Below are 16,195 nucleotides of genomic sequence, written 5' to 3'. Positions count from 1 at the left end.
GTGTCATAATGTAGTTCTCCATGGTGGTAGCTGGAGCAAGTTCTCCATCTAAATGCTTTTAGGCAGTAGGCAGAGAGTTGTCAAAATGTATTTCTGAGTCTTTTGGGCCTTGATTGTTCCCAGCTGGCATAATCTGCATGCCAGGGAGGCCCAGCTTGGGGCAGCCTGCCTTGGCCCTTATGTTCGTGATGCTGCCCCAAGGGGTATTGTGTGTCTTTCCCTGGCCAGTGGCCAGAGCTTGGACATACCATTGTCTTAGGACTGTGTTGGGAGGAAATGTCAGCACCAGTTCCTTAGGAATCTTCACTTTTACCACTCATCGTTCTTTTCGTTCCAGGGTGCTGTGCCAGGTTCTCTGCCCGTAGCAGCCTCTACATTCACTCTAAGAAACACCTGCAAGACGTGGGTGCTCCAAAAAGCCGTTGCCCAGTCTCCAGCTGTAACAGACTCTTCACCTCCAAGCACAGCATGAAGGCACACGTTGTCCGACAGCATAGCCAGCGCCCAGGTCTGCTCGGTTTACTTCCCTCTTTGGGCTATGCAAAGATGTGTCTGCTTGACATATATCAGTGGAGCCAAAGCTTGTCCTTCTGTCCTTCGCCCCTTCCAGAAGTTGCGTGGTTAGAGGTTAAATTGAGCACAATGAAATCTGAACTAGTCCATGGACCATGGCTGTAAAGCCTAGTGGCATTTGGCATCTTTTGGGGTCTCTCCTGCCACTTGCCTCTGACCCTTAATCCCTCCCTTGTTTCTGAAGTACTTCCCTTGAGGAGCATTCAGTCTTCTACTTGTGTGTGTGTGTGTATCTATCTATCTATCTATCTATCTATCTATCTATCTATCTATGGGGGAAATATTTATGTATATGTATTTTTATTTTCAGTGTTTTACTTGGTTTGCTTTTCCTAGCACGTCTTCTAAAACTGTCTCCCTCTGTGAGTTTTGAGCCTGAATTCTGAGCCTTCCCCTCCCCTGTTTTCTCTTCACTCCTTTCTCCCTGTCCTACTGTGCTGTCTGAACACTTCCGTCTCCTCTCCACCGTGGTGAGGAAAAGTTCTGGAAGGCCAGACAGAGTGGTGTTGCACCTTGTGAGCCGGGGGCCAAGCTTGAGCGCCTGGGGAGGAGAGGGCAGAGAGGGAACCACAGCAGTAGTCAGGGGATTCTGGGCCCCTGAAGGCCTAGTCATCTGGCCACATGCTGAGTGGGACTGACAGTCTGCCTCTTGAGACTGCACACACAACCCCTTGAGCAGGACTCTGAGGGGTCTGGGCAGCTGTGCGCTGCCTCTGCCCCGGAGCTCCAACTATCTTGCCCCCTGGGGCGCGGTAGGGTTGCTGTTCCTGGCAGGGAAGGTGCTGGCTGGCCTTACAGTTACTTGAGCCTGCTGCCTCCCTGCCACCTGTGTGACAGGCAGCACCAGCCTTAGGGCATAGCCACTTCCTAGCCGTGTGATCCAAGCCAGGGCACAGGCCCTCAAGCCTCAGTCCCCTCGTCTATAAAACAGAAGAGAATTTGCCTAGTTCTCCAAAGGAAATGTCCTTCCTCTGGCTTCTTCCCATCCTGTTTAGATGTGGTCACTTCATTCCTTTGGCTTTAATAGTAATTGCCATTCTGCTTGGGATTTAAAGAAGCTGCCCTTCTAAACTCTAGGTGTTGGGAGGACTCCTGTCAGAGGCTGTCACCTCACTCACAGAATCCTCAAGAGCCTAAGGTTGGCGTTGAGAGGCCCTCAGCGGTCGGGTTGTCGCTGCTGGCTCTGAGCTGGCACTATGGGATACCTGGCCTCTTTGCTCCTGGACTTGTGCAGTCAGCGACAGCATGACTTATCCCACATGAGCTTCCTTAGGCTCTGTGTCCACATGAGAACATCTTAGGGGCTCTGTAGTGCCTGTGTTGCCCAGGCTGTGAATTCATAATGTGCCATCGACTGACTTGTGTGTCATTCTTCCTTGCCATGGTCAGGGGAGATAACGAGGTGGTGTCCCGGGGCCAGCCTGGTGAGAAGCGTGTGCTTGGGAACACCCGCTGTTGTGGATGCTGCCAGGGGCTTTGCCAAGCGCTGGACGGGCTGCTGCAGTCCCCCTTCATGGCAGTCCCAGGGCAGGGGCATCTTCACTGCTCTGTCCCTGATGAAGCTGAGCTGGAAAGGAGAGGGACTTGTCTGGGGTCACATAGACCGAGAAGTGCTGGAGCGAGTCTGGACCATTGTAACCTTGGTCTAGATGATCTGTAAGAATTAACGTTTACTAATTTCTAAACATCGGGGCCTTGTGATAGCAGATGTCTAGTAAATATCTGGATTTCAGTGCTAAATAGGAAATTTTTGAACAAATTAGTGTCTCTTTACACTGAGATGATTATTTTTTCGTCCTTATGAAATTCTGAAGATGGGAATTTTTGGAAAGTTTTGAAAAAGAGTTTTCCATTTTTAATTCTCTAAAGAATGTCTGCCATTGTTTTAAAGCTTTATTGGTACTGAGATACTTAGTAAAGAAGCAATATACATTTATCAGTACTATTTTTAAACTTTGAAGTAGTATGACAAGTTAAGAAGGTATATTTGGGATTTGGTTATTAATTTATTTTGGGAGGGTCTGTATTTCTTTCATAGGTTTGCATTAGAACTCCAATAGGCACTCTGAGCTGGTGTCCACAGCTGGCAAGTAGGAGTTTGGGATCAGCTAACAGTTGGTGTGGGAGGAATACAGCCGGAACACTGAGAGAAACTTTTCCCTCTGGCCAGGCACTGGCATGTTCTAGAAGCTTCAGGTAGAAATTTCTTGGGAAGGGTTAACTTCGGGGCCCTGTTTGGTTCCTTTACCCAAATACTTTGTCCTCCCATATTCCTCTTTGCTTGGTGCTTGAAGAGTCCTAGGATATGGGATGATTGATTGGGTGTACTGGTGTATAAATCCCTGACTTGAATATTCACTGGAAGTTTTTAGATTTTATTTTTAAGTAGTTTCTACACCCAATGTGGGCTTGAACTCACAACCCTGACCGAAATCAAGAGTCACAGGCTCCACCGACTGAGCCAGCCTGGTGCCCCCTCAATTAAATTTTGCGAAAGTATGCCAATGCTCATTATTTCTCTAAGGGTAGTCTGACTGTTTAAGTTACTTAATTGAATAACAAATACTTGTAGAGTGAATTGATCAACAACTGAGGCTGAATGAACAAATAAGACTAAAGAGGTAAGACTAAAGAGGTATTTACTAGAATTATTTTTTGCTGTAATCATTAAATACTGCTTAGAGACTAGTTGCCAGTGCCTGGTGCTGAAGGGACAGTATGGATCAGATAGACTCCCTATCCTCAGGATGACTGTGGCCTAGGGGGAGGAAGGAGTGTCAGAGGTTGGAAATACAGTGGTAGGGGGTGAAGGGGAGCCCCTCAGAAGAAGTTCCATGGAGAGGACATAGTTCTAGAGTGCCTGGGGGGCTGATGTCTTAGTTCTCTGTAATCCCTAGGGTTGGGACCTTGAGCTAGGGCCTTGATCCCAGAGCGCACCAGACAGGACAGTTTTTTTTTTTCACCACTGGTCACCCCCAGATGACTCAAATTTGTTTTGGAATGATAGTTGTGGAGTGAAGCACAGATTTTTGATGAGATGTGAGCTGATCAAGCTGATTCCAAAAATATCCCAGAGTCAGAGTTTAGCTTGTGTCTGGCTTCTGAAGATTTGTGTTCTGTGGCAGGTTTTACAGGCTTCCGAGGGCAGTTCTTGTCATGTAGCAAAAAGAGCATAGGCTTTGGAGCCAGAAAGACATGGATTCAAGTCTTGCCTCTTCCTGTTACAGTTGATGTGACTTTAGGAAATGTTACTTAGACTCTCAGGTCATTTCCTGTCTGGAGAAATCCCTGTCAGCTCAGGGATTTGAGACAATGTATATAAAATGCCCCATAGGTTATAAGGCAGTGCTTTTCTTCAGCTTGTGGCCATTTTGGATGCAGCAGGTATGGGAGGGGTATACCTTGATGGGTTGCTTGCTAGCATAACCTCTCAAGCACAAATGAAACTTCCAGGTCTGCTGAAGGACATAAAACACCTGGTATTCATTTCTCTTTCAGATCTCTTCCCTCAGCTTGGAGTTCCGAGCTCTCTCAAGCACAGCAGCGATCTTGGCAGCCCAGGCCAAAGTGAGCTCAACAACATAGACCTGGCAGCGCTCTTCTCCGATGCACCAGGTGATGGTGGTGTTGCGGCCGGGGCCTCCGACGAGGCGCTGAACTCTGGCATCTTGACTATTGATGTTACGTCTGTGAGCACCTCTCTTGGAGGGAACCTTCCTGCTAACAGTAGTTCCTTGGGGCCCATGGACCCTCTGGTGCTGGTGGCGCACAGTGATATTCCTCCAAGCCTGGATAGCCCTCTCGTTCTGGGGACAGCAGCTACGGTTCTTCAGCAGAGCAGCTTCAGTATGGATGACGTGCAGACTGTAAGTGCAGGGGCATTAGACTGCCTGGTGGCTCTGCCTGTGAAGAACCTGAGTCCGGACCCACAGGCTTTGACCTCAGGTGGTCATTTAGCAGACAGCACCAGCGCACTGACCTCGCCAAGCCCTCCGCCTGGAAAGACCAACAGCCCGGAACTGCTGACTCCAATCAAAGTGGAATTGGACTCGCCTCCCGGCCCCGACACTGTCAGGCAGCAAGAACGGAGCCGAGGGACGCCCCGGTCGGTGTTCTGCAGCCCTGCAGAAAAGCACAGTCCTCAGAAAGACACGGGGCTCGGTGAGGGCACCGGCAACTTCTATTTGGTATGAAGTGCTCTATTCAGTCACCACCGCATAACTCGCTTCTCTCACACTCAGTTTTGAGGATGTTCTGGATTAATCGTTCATGTGCAGACATTTCTTAATGGTTTGTGAAAAGACGGAGCCCTGGACTACAAGTCTGGAAATCCAAGTCTGGAATTCTGATCTTGAGTCTGGAACTGACTAGGTTTTACGACCTTGAGGAAATCACTTATCCTGTCTGAGCCTAAGATTCTCATTTATTTCTAAAATGAGGGGTTTGGGCTAGATGATTTCTAAGGTCCTTTTGAGTTCTATGATTCTGTGATGATGGGGTTTTTTTTTTCCCCCCTTGGAAAAAGAAAGGGGGGTATTTCATTATGTTGAAATGTTCTGCCTTTGTGCTTTTTCCAGAATAACAGGTCCTTAGACTTACTAATGCCAGAGGAAGAGGAATCATGACATCAGGTTTAATAGAAACTTTAAAACCATGCAAAAAGTTCTTTAAAAAAATTAGAACTAAAAAAGGGAGTGGTTGTGAGCTTTTTTTTCTGGAGGGCTATAAGAGTACTCAAATTTTGAGGCTCTACAGTTAATATACTTTATATTTATGTCAATTAATACATTTAATATAATTTAATTTAAAGTAATTTAATTAAAGATTCTTTGGGGAGAGTCTGTTTTCTCAGTCTCAGATGGGAATGATCAAATAAGTTTTTTCTTTGTGGCATAGGTTAAATTTGATGGTGATATTTATATTTAAAATGTTAAATCTTACCACAGTTTTTTAAAAAAAGTTAAATCCTTTGAATTAGAATCAGTTGTGAGGGATGTGGTAACCCATCTACCATGATCCTTTCAGTCTGAGAGAAGCACCTTTTCTGACGGCTCTCCCTTGTTTGTGGCAGAGCTGTCCTCACCAGCCTTTGCTTAGGTGGCCAGAGCAGTTGCTAAGCCACCCAGGAGACTGGGCCAGGATGGGAGATGACCGAGGCTCCGAGGTCAGTGGGGAGGTAGGGCCTGTGTGGAGGGCCTTGGTACCTCGGGAGACCGTGGTTCTTGGTGCCGCTGCATCTCCAGAGCCGTAACTGTGGGTGGAGGCAGGAGGAGCCACCATGACCTTGATCCTGACCCCTTGTTCATTTTCTCGCTAGCTGTGTGACGTTGGGCTGCCTCGATTCTCTGAGCACAGATGGTGTGTGGTGAATGGGTTACAGGTATGCCACAAGCTGTTGAGGGCTGTTCTTTTTCTTTTTGTAGTGATGAGGGTTAAACTGCTTTTCTTACCAAACATTCACAAATTTACAGACGTGAAGTTCCATTTGAATACTCTTTGGCTCCCTCAGTAACTGTCCTGAATTCAGTAATGTAGTTATTGTTTTGGTGTATATAAAATTTTTTGAGTCCAGCACCTGCCACCAGAGCGGCCTCTGTAGTGGATATTTGAAGTAGTACCTCCCGTACAAGTGTTGTGTGGCATGTTCTGGAAAATGTTGAGAAGTGCTACAGTTAATTAGCCCTGAACCACCAAGGGAAGGCTGGTTGTTTCAGACAGCAGAGAAGTGTGTAACTCCTTTTATAACAGTTTCTGTGTAAAGTATTTTAATATGTTTAGATTTTGGAGGAATAAACTTTGCTTCTCTGGATAATAAAATTATGTATATTGTTCCAACTCTCATTCTGTTCAGTTGTTACTATAATTGGATGTAGCATTTGATTCTCTGTGAACCTGCTGGAGATCCTCAGAGATTATTGGACTCTACTCTGTTCTGGAGGCAGACTTAGTGCATTTCCGTAGTTCCCTTGCTACCCCTCCTTTACCATGTGGCATGAGTGACTGACACCCTTTTCTTTGGTCTCAGGAAAGTGGGGGCTCAGCAAGAACTGATTCCCGAGCCATTCAACTAGCCAAGAAAAAAAAGCAGAGAGGAACTGGGAGCAATGCAGGTGAGGCTGTGTGTGCTGGGGGACTGAGGGGTCTGGATCACCCAAAGGCCTTCATTAAAGACAGGAGAAACACACAGAATAGGTGTTTCTGTGTTCGTTGTGTTACCTTTGTGTTCACAATGTCCTTTATCAACTCTTTAGTTTTATGTGAACTTTAAGAAAAAATTACCAGCAGAAGTTCCAGCATCAGTATGGACATGTTTAATTTATCTCAAAGAAGCTGTGCAGTTAGTGGTCGCAGATGCCAGTGTCTGCTGCCTAGCAGGGTGCTGAGGTAAAGAACAGGCCAGGTGTCAGAAGAGCAGAGGTGCGAACCTGATGCTAACTGGTCATTGGCCCCTGACCATGGTTGGCCCTAGGGAGAGCCTGGGGACAGGGCTGCTGCTGTCCCAGGAGCAGGGTTCCATGGAGCCAGCCCTTGGGTGGCACATAGTGTGATGGATACCCAATTCAGACATACATTGAAATCTTGTCATTTTAAAATGTCAGTGATATTTTTGAATTTTTAAAAAACACTCTGGACCAAACCAGACCTGCTAGTTTCTGTGACCTCATGCATCTATCCATCCGTCTGTCCATCCAGAAAGTGGAATAGTGGGATGTAGTTCTTAAACTGGTAAATCCTTTTGTAAAGGTAACTGATTTCTTCTAATACCATTATCTGCAGATTTTCTATGTCTCTTTATCTAGAATTTGTTTTTTAGAATACTAAAGGGTAGGGGCGCCTGGGTGACTCAGTTAAGCATCCAGCTCTTGGTTTGTGCTCAGGTCCTGATCTCATGGGTTGTGGGATCAAGCCTTGTGTTGGGCTCTGTGCCCAGAGGGGAGTCTGCTGGAGATTCTCTCCCTCTGCCCCTCCTCCCACATGCATGTGCACATACTCTCTCTGAAATAAATCTTTAAAAACAATGTCAAAAGGTATGTAGTATTAGCAATACAGGTTTATATTCTGTTCTTAATGTCATGGCTTCTTTAACTCCCTATTTTGTGTTAATCAGTTTTCTTAAAAGCAGATACAGCCCTGTAATGGATGTTGTTCGTGTCTGTATTCACTGTGACTTGAGAAGGCTGAAGTGTCCAGATGGCACTTGTACAGATAATAAAGAAGGTGTGTGGCGGGGGGCGGTGCGGGGAAGAGGTCTGTAGAGTGAAAGAATTCAGCACGGACTAAGCAAAAGGAGCCAGTTGCCTTTAACTTGATAGATCTCCGTTTGAAGGAAAAAGAACACTGGGCATTCAGGTATCTGGTACATGTTACACTGATTTCAGTGCTTTGCTTTTGGGGTGACATCTGCAGAGATGGTTTTATTTTTAATTGTTTTTATAAATATTTCAGCATTATTTAATCAGAAGGACACTTAAAAAACATAGTTGCATGCTATTTTCACTTTAAAAATAAGAGTATTTCATTAACATCTATCTAGCAAGTGTTCACCTTTTCAGTTTTCTTGGATGCTGTAAATGGTTTTTATTATAACTATTTGCTTAAATCAGAAGCCAAGTAAGTCTCATATTACTATTGGTGGATATGTTTCTTAAGTTTCTTTAACATCTCTAAGTTTCTCCCTTCATTTCTCTCCCATGTATTTGTGGAAGAAACTGGATGGTTGGTCTTTCAAGTTGGTGAGTCTAGATTTGGCCGATTGCAGTAGTTTGACAGGTTCCTGTGTCTTCTCTGTTCCCTATATGTCAGTAGTTACACGCCTGATTGAACTTTGATCTGGTGGGTCAGCTGTTGGGAGTTGACACAACTCCTTTGCCAAGTGGTGGGGTGCTCTTCCAGAGGTCCCTGACATCTGGTGGTCAGTCTGTCCTGCGGCACAGGTTGGCAGCCACTGATGACCAGTGACTGGATTTAATAATTCCTGAGGGTTTGCAAAAGGTATTTTTCATTCCTTTCTTGTTACTAGCTGGAATATTTCTGTAAAGAGTACCTTCTCATCCATTCTTTACCGTGAAGTACAGTCCTAATGAAATGTCAGGATAAATGTCTGAATCTCTTTTTTCATCAGTTTTCAAAATGATGAACTGTTTGCATCCTCCAGTGGTGGTCGGAGTATTTTTTAATACAGTCATTGATTTAAACATTTCATAGACTGTTAAGGGGAAATAGAAATCTGGAGCCTGCCACGTATCTAGCCTTCAAATATGTACGTGGTACAAGAATCTTCTTGTATTTGTGAAGGCTTACACCTTTGCTCCTCATGTGTCTTCCTTGAAAAGCCTTCATGAAGTCTTGTAATCAGCCAGGAAATAGAGGAATGATCCCTTTTACAAAATCTTGGGGCCAGCTCTGTTTCCCTGCCTGTTCTATTTTGCTAGAATTTCGGGCTTGCAGAAAATATGATTCCCTAGTTGGCCATACTCTGTGAATATTGTCATTCACTTGTGTTTTCCAGTTGTAGAACCCTTCTCCCAGCCTCCCCTCATAGGACCATGTCCCATAGTCCTGTTGTGTTTACCTGAGTCCTAGGGAGTGGGCTGCAGGCTTTATCTGAATTTGCCACCCCCTGGGGTCCCTCTCCTGTTCCAGGATCCTGTCTGGATCCCAGGTTGCATTTCATTGTCACAACTACTTTAGGCTATTATGAGAAATATTGGACTATAATCAGTATTTCAGTATTTATTTTACTGCTCAGAGTGTTCCAGTTTTGGCCACTGGGAGCTCTTTCGGTTGGACTCTTGTGCCCCTTTCAGTGTGCCCTGGTTTTTTGTGAGGGGGCATTCCCTACCTTCTGGCACCATCTTGTGTTCTCTCATTACCCCAGAACAGGATCCAGCCATTTCCCTAAGGAGCACTGTTCCTTTTATTAGAAAAATTTATTAGAAACCAAGGTATGATGAGTGAAGTAAGTCCGTCGGAGAAGGACAATCATCATATGGTTTCGCTCATACGTGGAACATAAGAAATAGTGAAAGGGATTATAAGGGAAAGGAGGGGAACTGAGTGAGAGAAATTAGAGAGGGAGGCAAACCATGAGAGACTCCTAACTTTGGGAAACAAACAAGAGGTAGTGGAAGGGGAGGTGGGCGGGGGGATGGGGTAACTGGGTGACAGGCACTGAGTAGCGCACTTGGTGGGATGAGGACTGGATGTTATACTATATGTTGGCAAATTGAATTTAAATTAAAAAACAAACAAACAAACCAAGGTCTGGGCCCTCCATGTGGTTGTTGCTCTTCACTACCCGTCATTGTGTCTAGGCCCTCCCAGCAGGCAGTGCTGGGAAGTATCTTCATGTACATTAACCCATGCTGGCCTTGTTTTGAATTTAGAATATTTTATATTTTAGAATAGTGATAAGGCCATACATTCTATGTTTCTTAACACGCCTAGTTCCTATATCAGCACTTTTCAGTTAAATATATTCATTTAATACGAGTTAGGTCAGATGTTGCCTCGTAATTATTTTTGGTACCAAATTTAGGGAGGGAAATGTAGGTTTGGGAGGTTTTTGGATTTGGGGATTAAAGGATTGTTGTGTTAGAAGTCTAAGAACAGGACTTCGTGGAATTAAGTCATTTAAGCACAGTTGAGATTTCATTGTTAAATGTTAAATGCAGAGTGCACATATTGATTCTTAGAAAATGTGCAATCTGAATGATTTGAAAAATAAGGTATTGGGTCTGAAATTCAAGGCTATTCCCTTTGGGTTGCTTTTGCATATAGAAAATAAAATTGTGCCAGTTTCTCTACCTTTAGTACTGTGGCTCCCCTCCTCAAAATAAACCAAGAATATTTTGTCAACATAAAAAGTAAAGAGAAACTTTCATTCTTGAAACTGATAGTGAAACTTTTTAAAATTTTTTCATCAACTGCAGGATTGTGAATAGACGTATACCTTTCTGGTCTCTTAAGAGCTGGGCAAAGGAAAGAACAAGTAGGACTTAGGCGAAGGTGCAGTAAACAGCAAAACTATGTGTCTGTGTGACAGTGAAAGTGTAAATGTGTGACTGCCTTTTTTCTTGACTGAGTCAAATAGCGAAATTCCAATTCTGCGTGATCTAGAAGAGGCCTGAATGGAAATATTTTAAATTAAGACCAGATAAAACAAAAATCACAAGGGGTTAATACTAATGTTAGACTACTAATGTCAGTGTGGAAGTCAAAGGAAACAGTTGGGGCAGAGAAGATTTTTCCTATTTTTGGTTGCTGTTCACATGTAATCAACTGCAAGACTAAGATTTGTAACCATGCATGTATTTATATGAAAACTTATAATATCAAACAAGATGAAGTAAAAACTGGTGGAAATCTAGGAGAATTGAATAAATGAAAAACTTACCAATATTGGAAGTGGGTAATTGAAGTCATTTGCAGATCAAGCACAAAAAAACACAGGAAAGATGTTTACAATGGGATTAATAAAGTTGATTTAATAGATCGTACTCCATAACCATGGGATATTAATCAAAATTAAACCAAACAAATTAGGCCCTTAGGAAAACCATAACAAAGGCTTTAGGGGTATAAAACCCAACTTGTCTTTACATGTTTTTAACTATACTGTGGTAAAATAGAAAGTAAAAATTACTTGGAAAACAAGAACTTACTAAATTCTGGTAAAAGAAGAAATAAAAGCTGATTAAGAATAGTTACAGAAAAACTGGATTGCCATCCAGTTATGAGTGTGAATCGAGCCAGCATCTTCTCTGCTTATTTTCTCCCTTGTAAAATGGTAATAACAGCACCTACTTAGGATTCTTGTGGGGATTAAATGAAGTAATACAGGTGAGGTGCTGAAAAGCACTCAGGGTCAGCTTCTTGTTGCTGTTGTGTATGCAAGCAGGGGGTGTGGCCAAAGCCAGATTCAGGTTTATGCCCAGATTGCCTGCTTGTTACATGTGCAGAGGAATCTAAGTGGAATAGCTATTATTTCAAGATGAAAAAAGAACAAGCCTAAGGAGAGTAAGATCCAGATTTGGATGCCTGAGTGTGCAGCCTATTCGTAGTTAAAATCGTTCTGTGTGGGCTGAACAAAACATCCTGCAGTGGATGTTAACTAACCTGTTAGTTTCTACCTCCATCTGAGTGGTTTTATCAAGAGAAAAAATAAATCATAAGTGAATTGCACATATTCAGTGGAGAGTAAATAATCGTGTAAAGTATATGGTGATAAATTGGAGTACTTGCAGGAGAATGCATAATTTTGCAGAAAAATCACCATTTTTCAAAAATAAGAGTATAAACAGTTCAGCAACTGCTGGCTGAGGTATTTCAGAGGCTCATGCTTACCTGATGGTTATACAGATCGTTTCTACTCTTCCGTGGAATACGTACATTAAACGGTATTCAGGGCTCTGTGGAAAAGGGGAAACTCCTTATGATCTGGAACCCAAAGCCTGACAAGGATACCTCTCAGAAGGAGAGCTATTGATTAATGACTTGGAAAAATACATGGGGAATGTTCTAAATAAAATATATGTACAGTTTGGCAAAATATTTTAATATTCTGACCAAGTGAGGTTTAATCCTACAGCTTGAGAATGATGAATGTTAAGAAGCCTGGTAGTTGGGTTATATTATTTTTCCCAGTGGATTTTGTATTTATTGAAAAAATTGGTATCCATTATTGGTAGAAATAAGAATGTAATAAAGATTTCGTAGCCCAAACTAAGAGCCAACATCACACTGACCGGTGAGTTACCGAAGGCATTCTTCTATATGCACGCAAGAATTGCTTTTGTTACCATTGGTGTTAATGTCGCTCTGGAGGTTCTTGTCTTTGAAATCAAGAAAAATAAGAACTTGTAGGGAGGAGATAGTAACTTAAGAGATGAGTTGACCACTTATTGGAGAGCCCTAAAGAATCCGTTGAAAATGGTTGAAAATGGTTAACACTTAAGAGACGTTTAAGTGACTGCTTGTAACATAAATGTATAGCCATCAGGAGTGTACTGTGTGCAGCAATAGCTAGTTAGGAAATGCAGTGGAGAAAATACCTCATTCACAGCAGCAACACAAATTCCAGAATAAGGAGGAAACTTCATAAGTGGGAGGACATAAAGGAGGAAGAGGAGACAAAACTTCACTAAGAAAAGAGAGTTCCAGATGTCATGCCTCCTTCCTTTTGGTACCTGTGCCTGCTGAGTGCCATGCAGGGACACCATTGCTCATGTTCTCCGGGGGGAACTGGGCGGGGGGGGGAACTGAGCTGTGGCGGGGGGGTGGGGTGGGGGGTGGGGGTGGGGAGGACATCGGATAAACAAAAACAGTAAATGATAAATGTGAATAAAACAAGGACATGGGTCTGTGATGATTTGCAGTTTTTAATAGGTAGAGAGAGTCCTCAACAGAGCAGGAGATCCTTGATGGAGGGGAGGGAAGTGAGGAAGGATGCCATGTGGACAGATCTAAGCAAAGTCCCTGTGAGCCTGGGGCTGGAGGGTGTTCTCAAAGAAAGGCCTTTGTTGTCAGAGGGAGGAGGCCCACGGAGCGGGGAGAAGGGGGGACCTTTTCGGAAATAATCTGAGAGCTGGTGAGAGCCCAGGCTGTTTAGGACCTTAGGTCATTGTTGGAACTTTGGCTCTCACTTGGAGTCAGATCAGAAGACCTAGAGACATAATTAGAAAAGTGACATGATCTTTTTAAAAGGATCATTCCAGCTGTTCTGAAAATAAACCATAAGGGGTAAGGAGAGCAGATTGGGGTTCTTTGCAGGCCCCAGTAGGAAATGACTGTGGCTGCAGGCACGTGGGCTGCCAGTAGGAAGAGGTGGGTAAATCCTGGATCTGTCTTAAAGATGGAGACGACAAGATTTGCTGACAGCTGTGGAGTTCGGAAGAGAAAGAAGTCATTATTGCACACATACTAACTCTTCCCACAGTATTTGAAGCAATTCCATTTGAAATTCCGAGGAGATTTCAGAGTACTTGGTGTAGGGAACTACAGAGAGGGATTCCTGAGGACCCACAGGAAACTAGCCTGGTTGCCCTGCATTTTCAGGGACATCTCACAAGTGACAACTGTTGAACCTGTGATGGTCCTGTGCCCCTTAAGCCAAGACAAAGGGACATACATTGATACACAGGCCTGAGACCTACACTGTTTTATGCATCAAGGTGGCTCTTCTCATTGTTGGCAAATGAGTGATGGCCTTTTGGGAGAAAAGCTACTAAAATTCCATATAGGATAAAGAATGAAGGTGAGAAGTTTAAGGCTTTTTTAAAGGCATGAAAAGCTGTGTGGATAGCCAGCTCTTGCTTTGTCCTCATCTGTGTGCTTTACATGATTTAGCTCGTGTTTCGTCTTCATAGTAGCTCCCTAAGGTAGAGACTTACCACCAGCATGCTCTACAGCTGGGTCACCAAAGCCACTTTCCCTTATGCACTCTCTGCTCAGAGGGTATGGATGTCCAGGGCAGAGCAGAGGCACAGGCCTTGGAGATCAGTGGACACCGAAAGGTTTTCGTTAATGTACACAGCATGAAATGGTAAGAAAGGTGAATCCCCCCCATGGGGGGAAAAATGGAGATGAGGCATGAGTCGGTGCTGTGCAGAAGGCTGTTGACCAAGAAAGAAGCATCTCCTTTGTGGGCAGAGGGGTGTGCATGGAACACAGGGATACAGTGTGACATTTCTGGATGGCCACTTGATGCTGTTTTCAAGAGCTAGAAGATATGGATAATGTTCAATCATGAAATGACTACTTGTAACTTCTCTCGAAGAAATATCCTGGCATCTACATAAAGGTACATGTGCTAGCTGCTGCCAGGTGTGGAACTATGTGTTACTAAATATTTATAGCTCATGTCTGCTAGTAAAGCTGCACACTTCCTGCATATTTTTGGTAAGTCCCTGCTTGTAAGAAAAGCTGACATGTTGTTTGTAGACACATTTGTGTTATGTATTTGCATAGAAACAAAAACGATAGAACACGTACCCTTGTGTGGTTAGTGTTTTTTTCTGAGTGTTAAGATTATGAATTTTTAAATCATTTTTCATCATTTTTATTTTCTGTATTTGAAAATACATTAACCTTGTAATTAATAAATTACAAATAATTTTTAACCCCCATTTAAGAAGTGGGAGCCAAAACAGCTGTCATCCCCCTCCCTTCCCAGGATGGAGCATACCGGTAGAGGTTTTGGAGTTGCACCTGGGGCTCTTGGGTGGGCTCTTCAGGTGCTTCACCTGGAAACTGAGACATGTAGTCTGGAATTGGTTTCCTTCCCAGAAGGGGGTGATGAGAGAGCCGCAGGGAACACAGACAGGGGTCAGGCAGCGCAGGCAGGGCCCCTGTGGCTCCTTTAGCATCACCAGCTTGTCTAGCGATAGGCATGCAGACGGAGGGCCAGGTGATGTACGTACGTGGTGCCACTGGAATGTTTGAATAACGGTTGGATTGAGCCATGAAATTAAGTCAGTGATCAATTTTTTATAATACGTATACACATACTAAAATTTTTTAAATTTTTTCCTCACATTGAAGCAAAAAAAAAAAAATCATTGGGCATCTATCACTAGGCTCCTCCCATTTCTTCCTCTTGCTGCCATGCTGAGAGCAGAAGAGCCACACTGAGGGAGGGAGGACAGGAGGAAGGTCCCAGTGCAGGCTGTCTGTTAACTGGGAAGCCGCTGCAGCAGTTGTAACTTTTTTTACAAGAGAAATCTGGGAACATTCACACAGGCACTGGGCCTGAAAGAGTGGATTGTGAACTTGAGTGTCGTGAAGCTTCCCAGTGAGGTGGATGGGGAGTCTGGATTGCAGCTGGAGAAAACCCTCCCTGGTGCTGTGGGAAAACGTGTGTCAGAAGCACTCCGGGCTTTTTCACCCCTTGCCCCCTCTCCCCCCGTGCCCTGTAGGCTCCATTTAGGCGCTCTGGATGGCAGATGGGGCCTGTGATGGAGCAAAGTGGATGGTAGGCTGTGGGGAGGCTGTCTGGTCTTGTCTTCGCTTTTAGGGTCTGGATGATTTTGCTCTAGCTGTCCATGGTAGTTTCCTCTGCACTGCGGACCTTCACATACCAGGGTTAGAGCCTGAGGTTGGGGTAAGCACAGCATGTTTGCCTTGAGCAGCTCTCCAGAGAGTGAGCCTCCGGCCAGTACGCTTGTGGCCAGGGCCACGCCCATCTCTGGTCATTGCTCCCTTGGGGCCGAGGTTCCATTTGGTTCCTGGACCAGAGCTGTGGTGTTGAGGGCTGGCATAGCCAGATATCTGAAGCAGGGTAAAGGGGCTTGGTGGCCACACATTTCCTGTTGTGGTGGGTGGTGGAGAATTTTAACCCTCCTGTCCCTGAATGGGTTGTGAGTTGAAGTGTCTTACACCTGGACAGTGAGCAGGTGATAAGGATTTTGTCGGTCCTGCCCATGGAGGCCTGCCTGCCCTTTATTGACCAGCAGCTGTCACTTACTTTTTCTGTTCGCTTTATGCCTGCCCTGTGCTGTTCCTGCTGGAGTGCATGTCTTGCTTCCTTTCTGTCTCCTTGGTAGTCACCTGTTCCCCTGCAGGTCCTCCCACCTTGCTGTCAGGTGAGCATGGAAGTCTGACTCTGGCAGGTGTCTACCCCTTG

The 16,195-nt window shown here is 44.5% G+C and overlaps 1 protein-coding gene across 1 annotated transcript in view; it reads left to right on the top strand.

Moving 5' to 3' along the window:
• The window catches only part of ZXDC (ZXD family zinc finger C), a 44,807-nt gene that overhangs the window by 9,496 nt on the left and 19,116 nt on the right, over positions 1-16,195 (top strand). The window contains 3 exon segments of the mRNA XM_055344277.1: positions 338-508; positions 4,072-4,760; positions 6,599-6,683. Of these exon segments, the coding sequence (XP_055200252.1) occupies positions 338-508; positions 4,072-4,760; positions 6,599-6,683 (945 nt within the window).

The sequence above is a fragment of the Nyctereutes procyonoides genome, unplaced genomic scaffold, assembly GCF_905146905.1.
Source record: "Nyctereutes procyonoides isolate TBG_1078 unplaced genomic scaffold, NYPRO_anot_genome, whole genome shotgun sequence".
In the NCBI taxonomy this organism is placed as follows: Eukaryota; Metazoa; Chordata; class Mammalia; order Carnivora; family Canidae; genus Nyctereutes; species Nyctereutes procyonoides.
The sequence above is the reverse complement of the archived record's forward strand: the minus strand, read 5'-3'. Positions and strand labels throughout refer to the sequence as shown.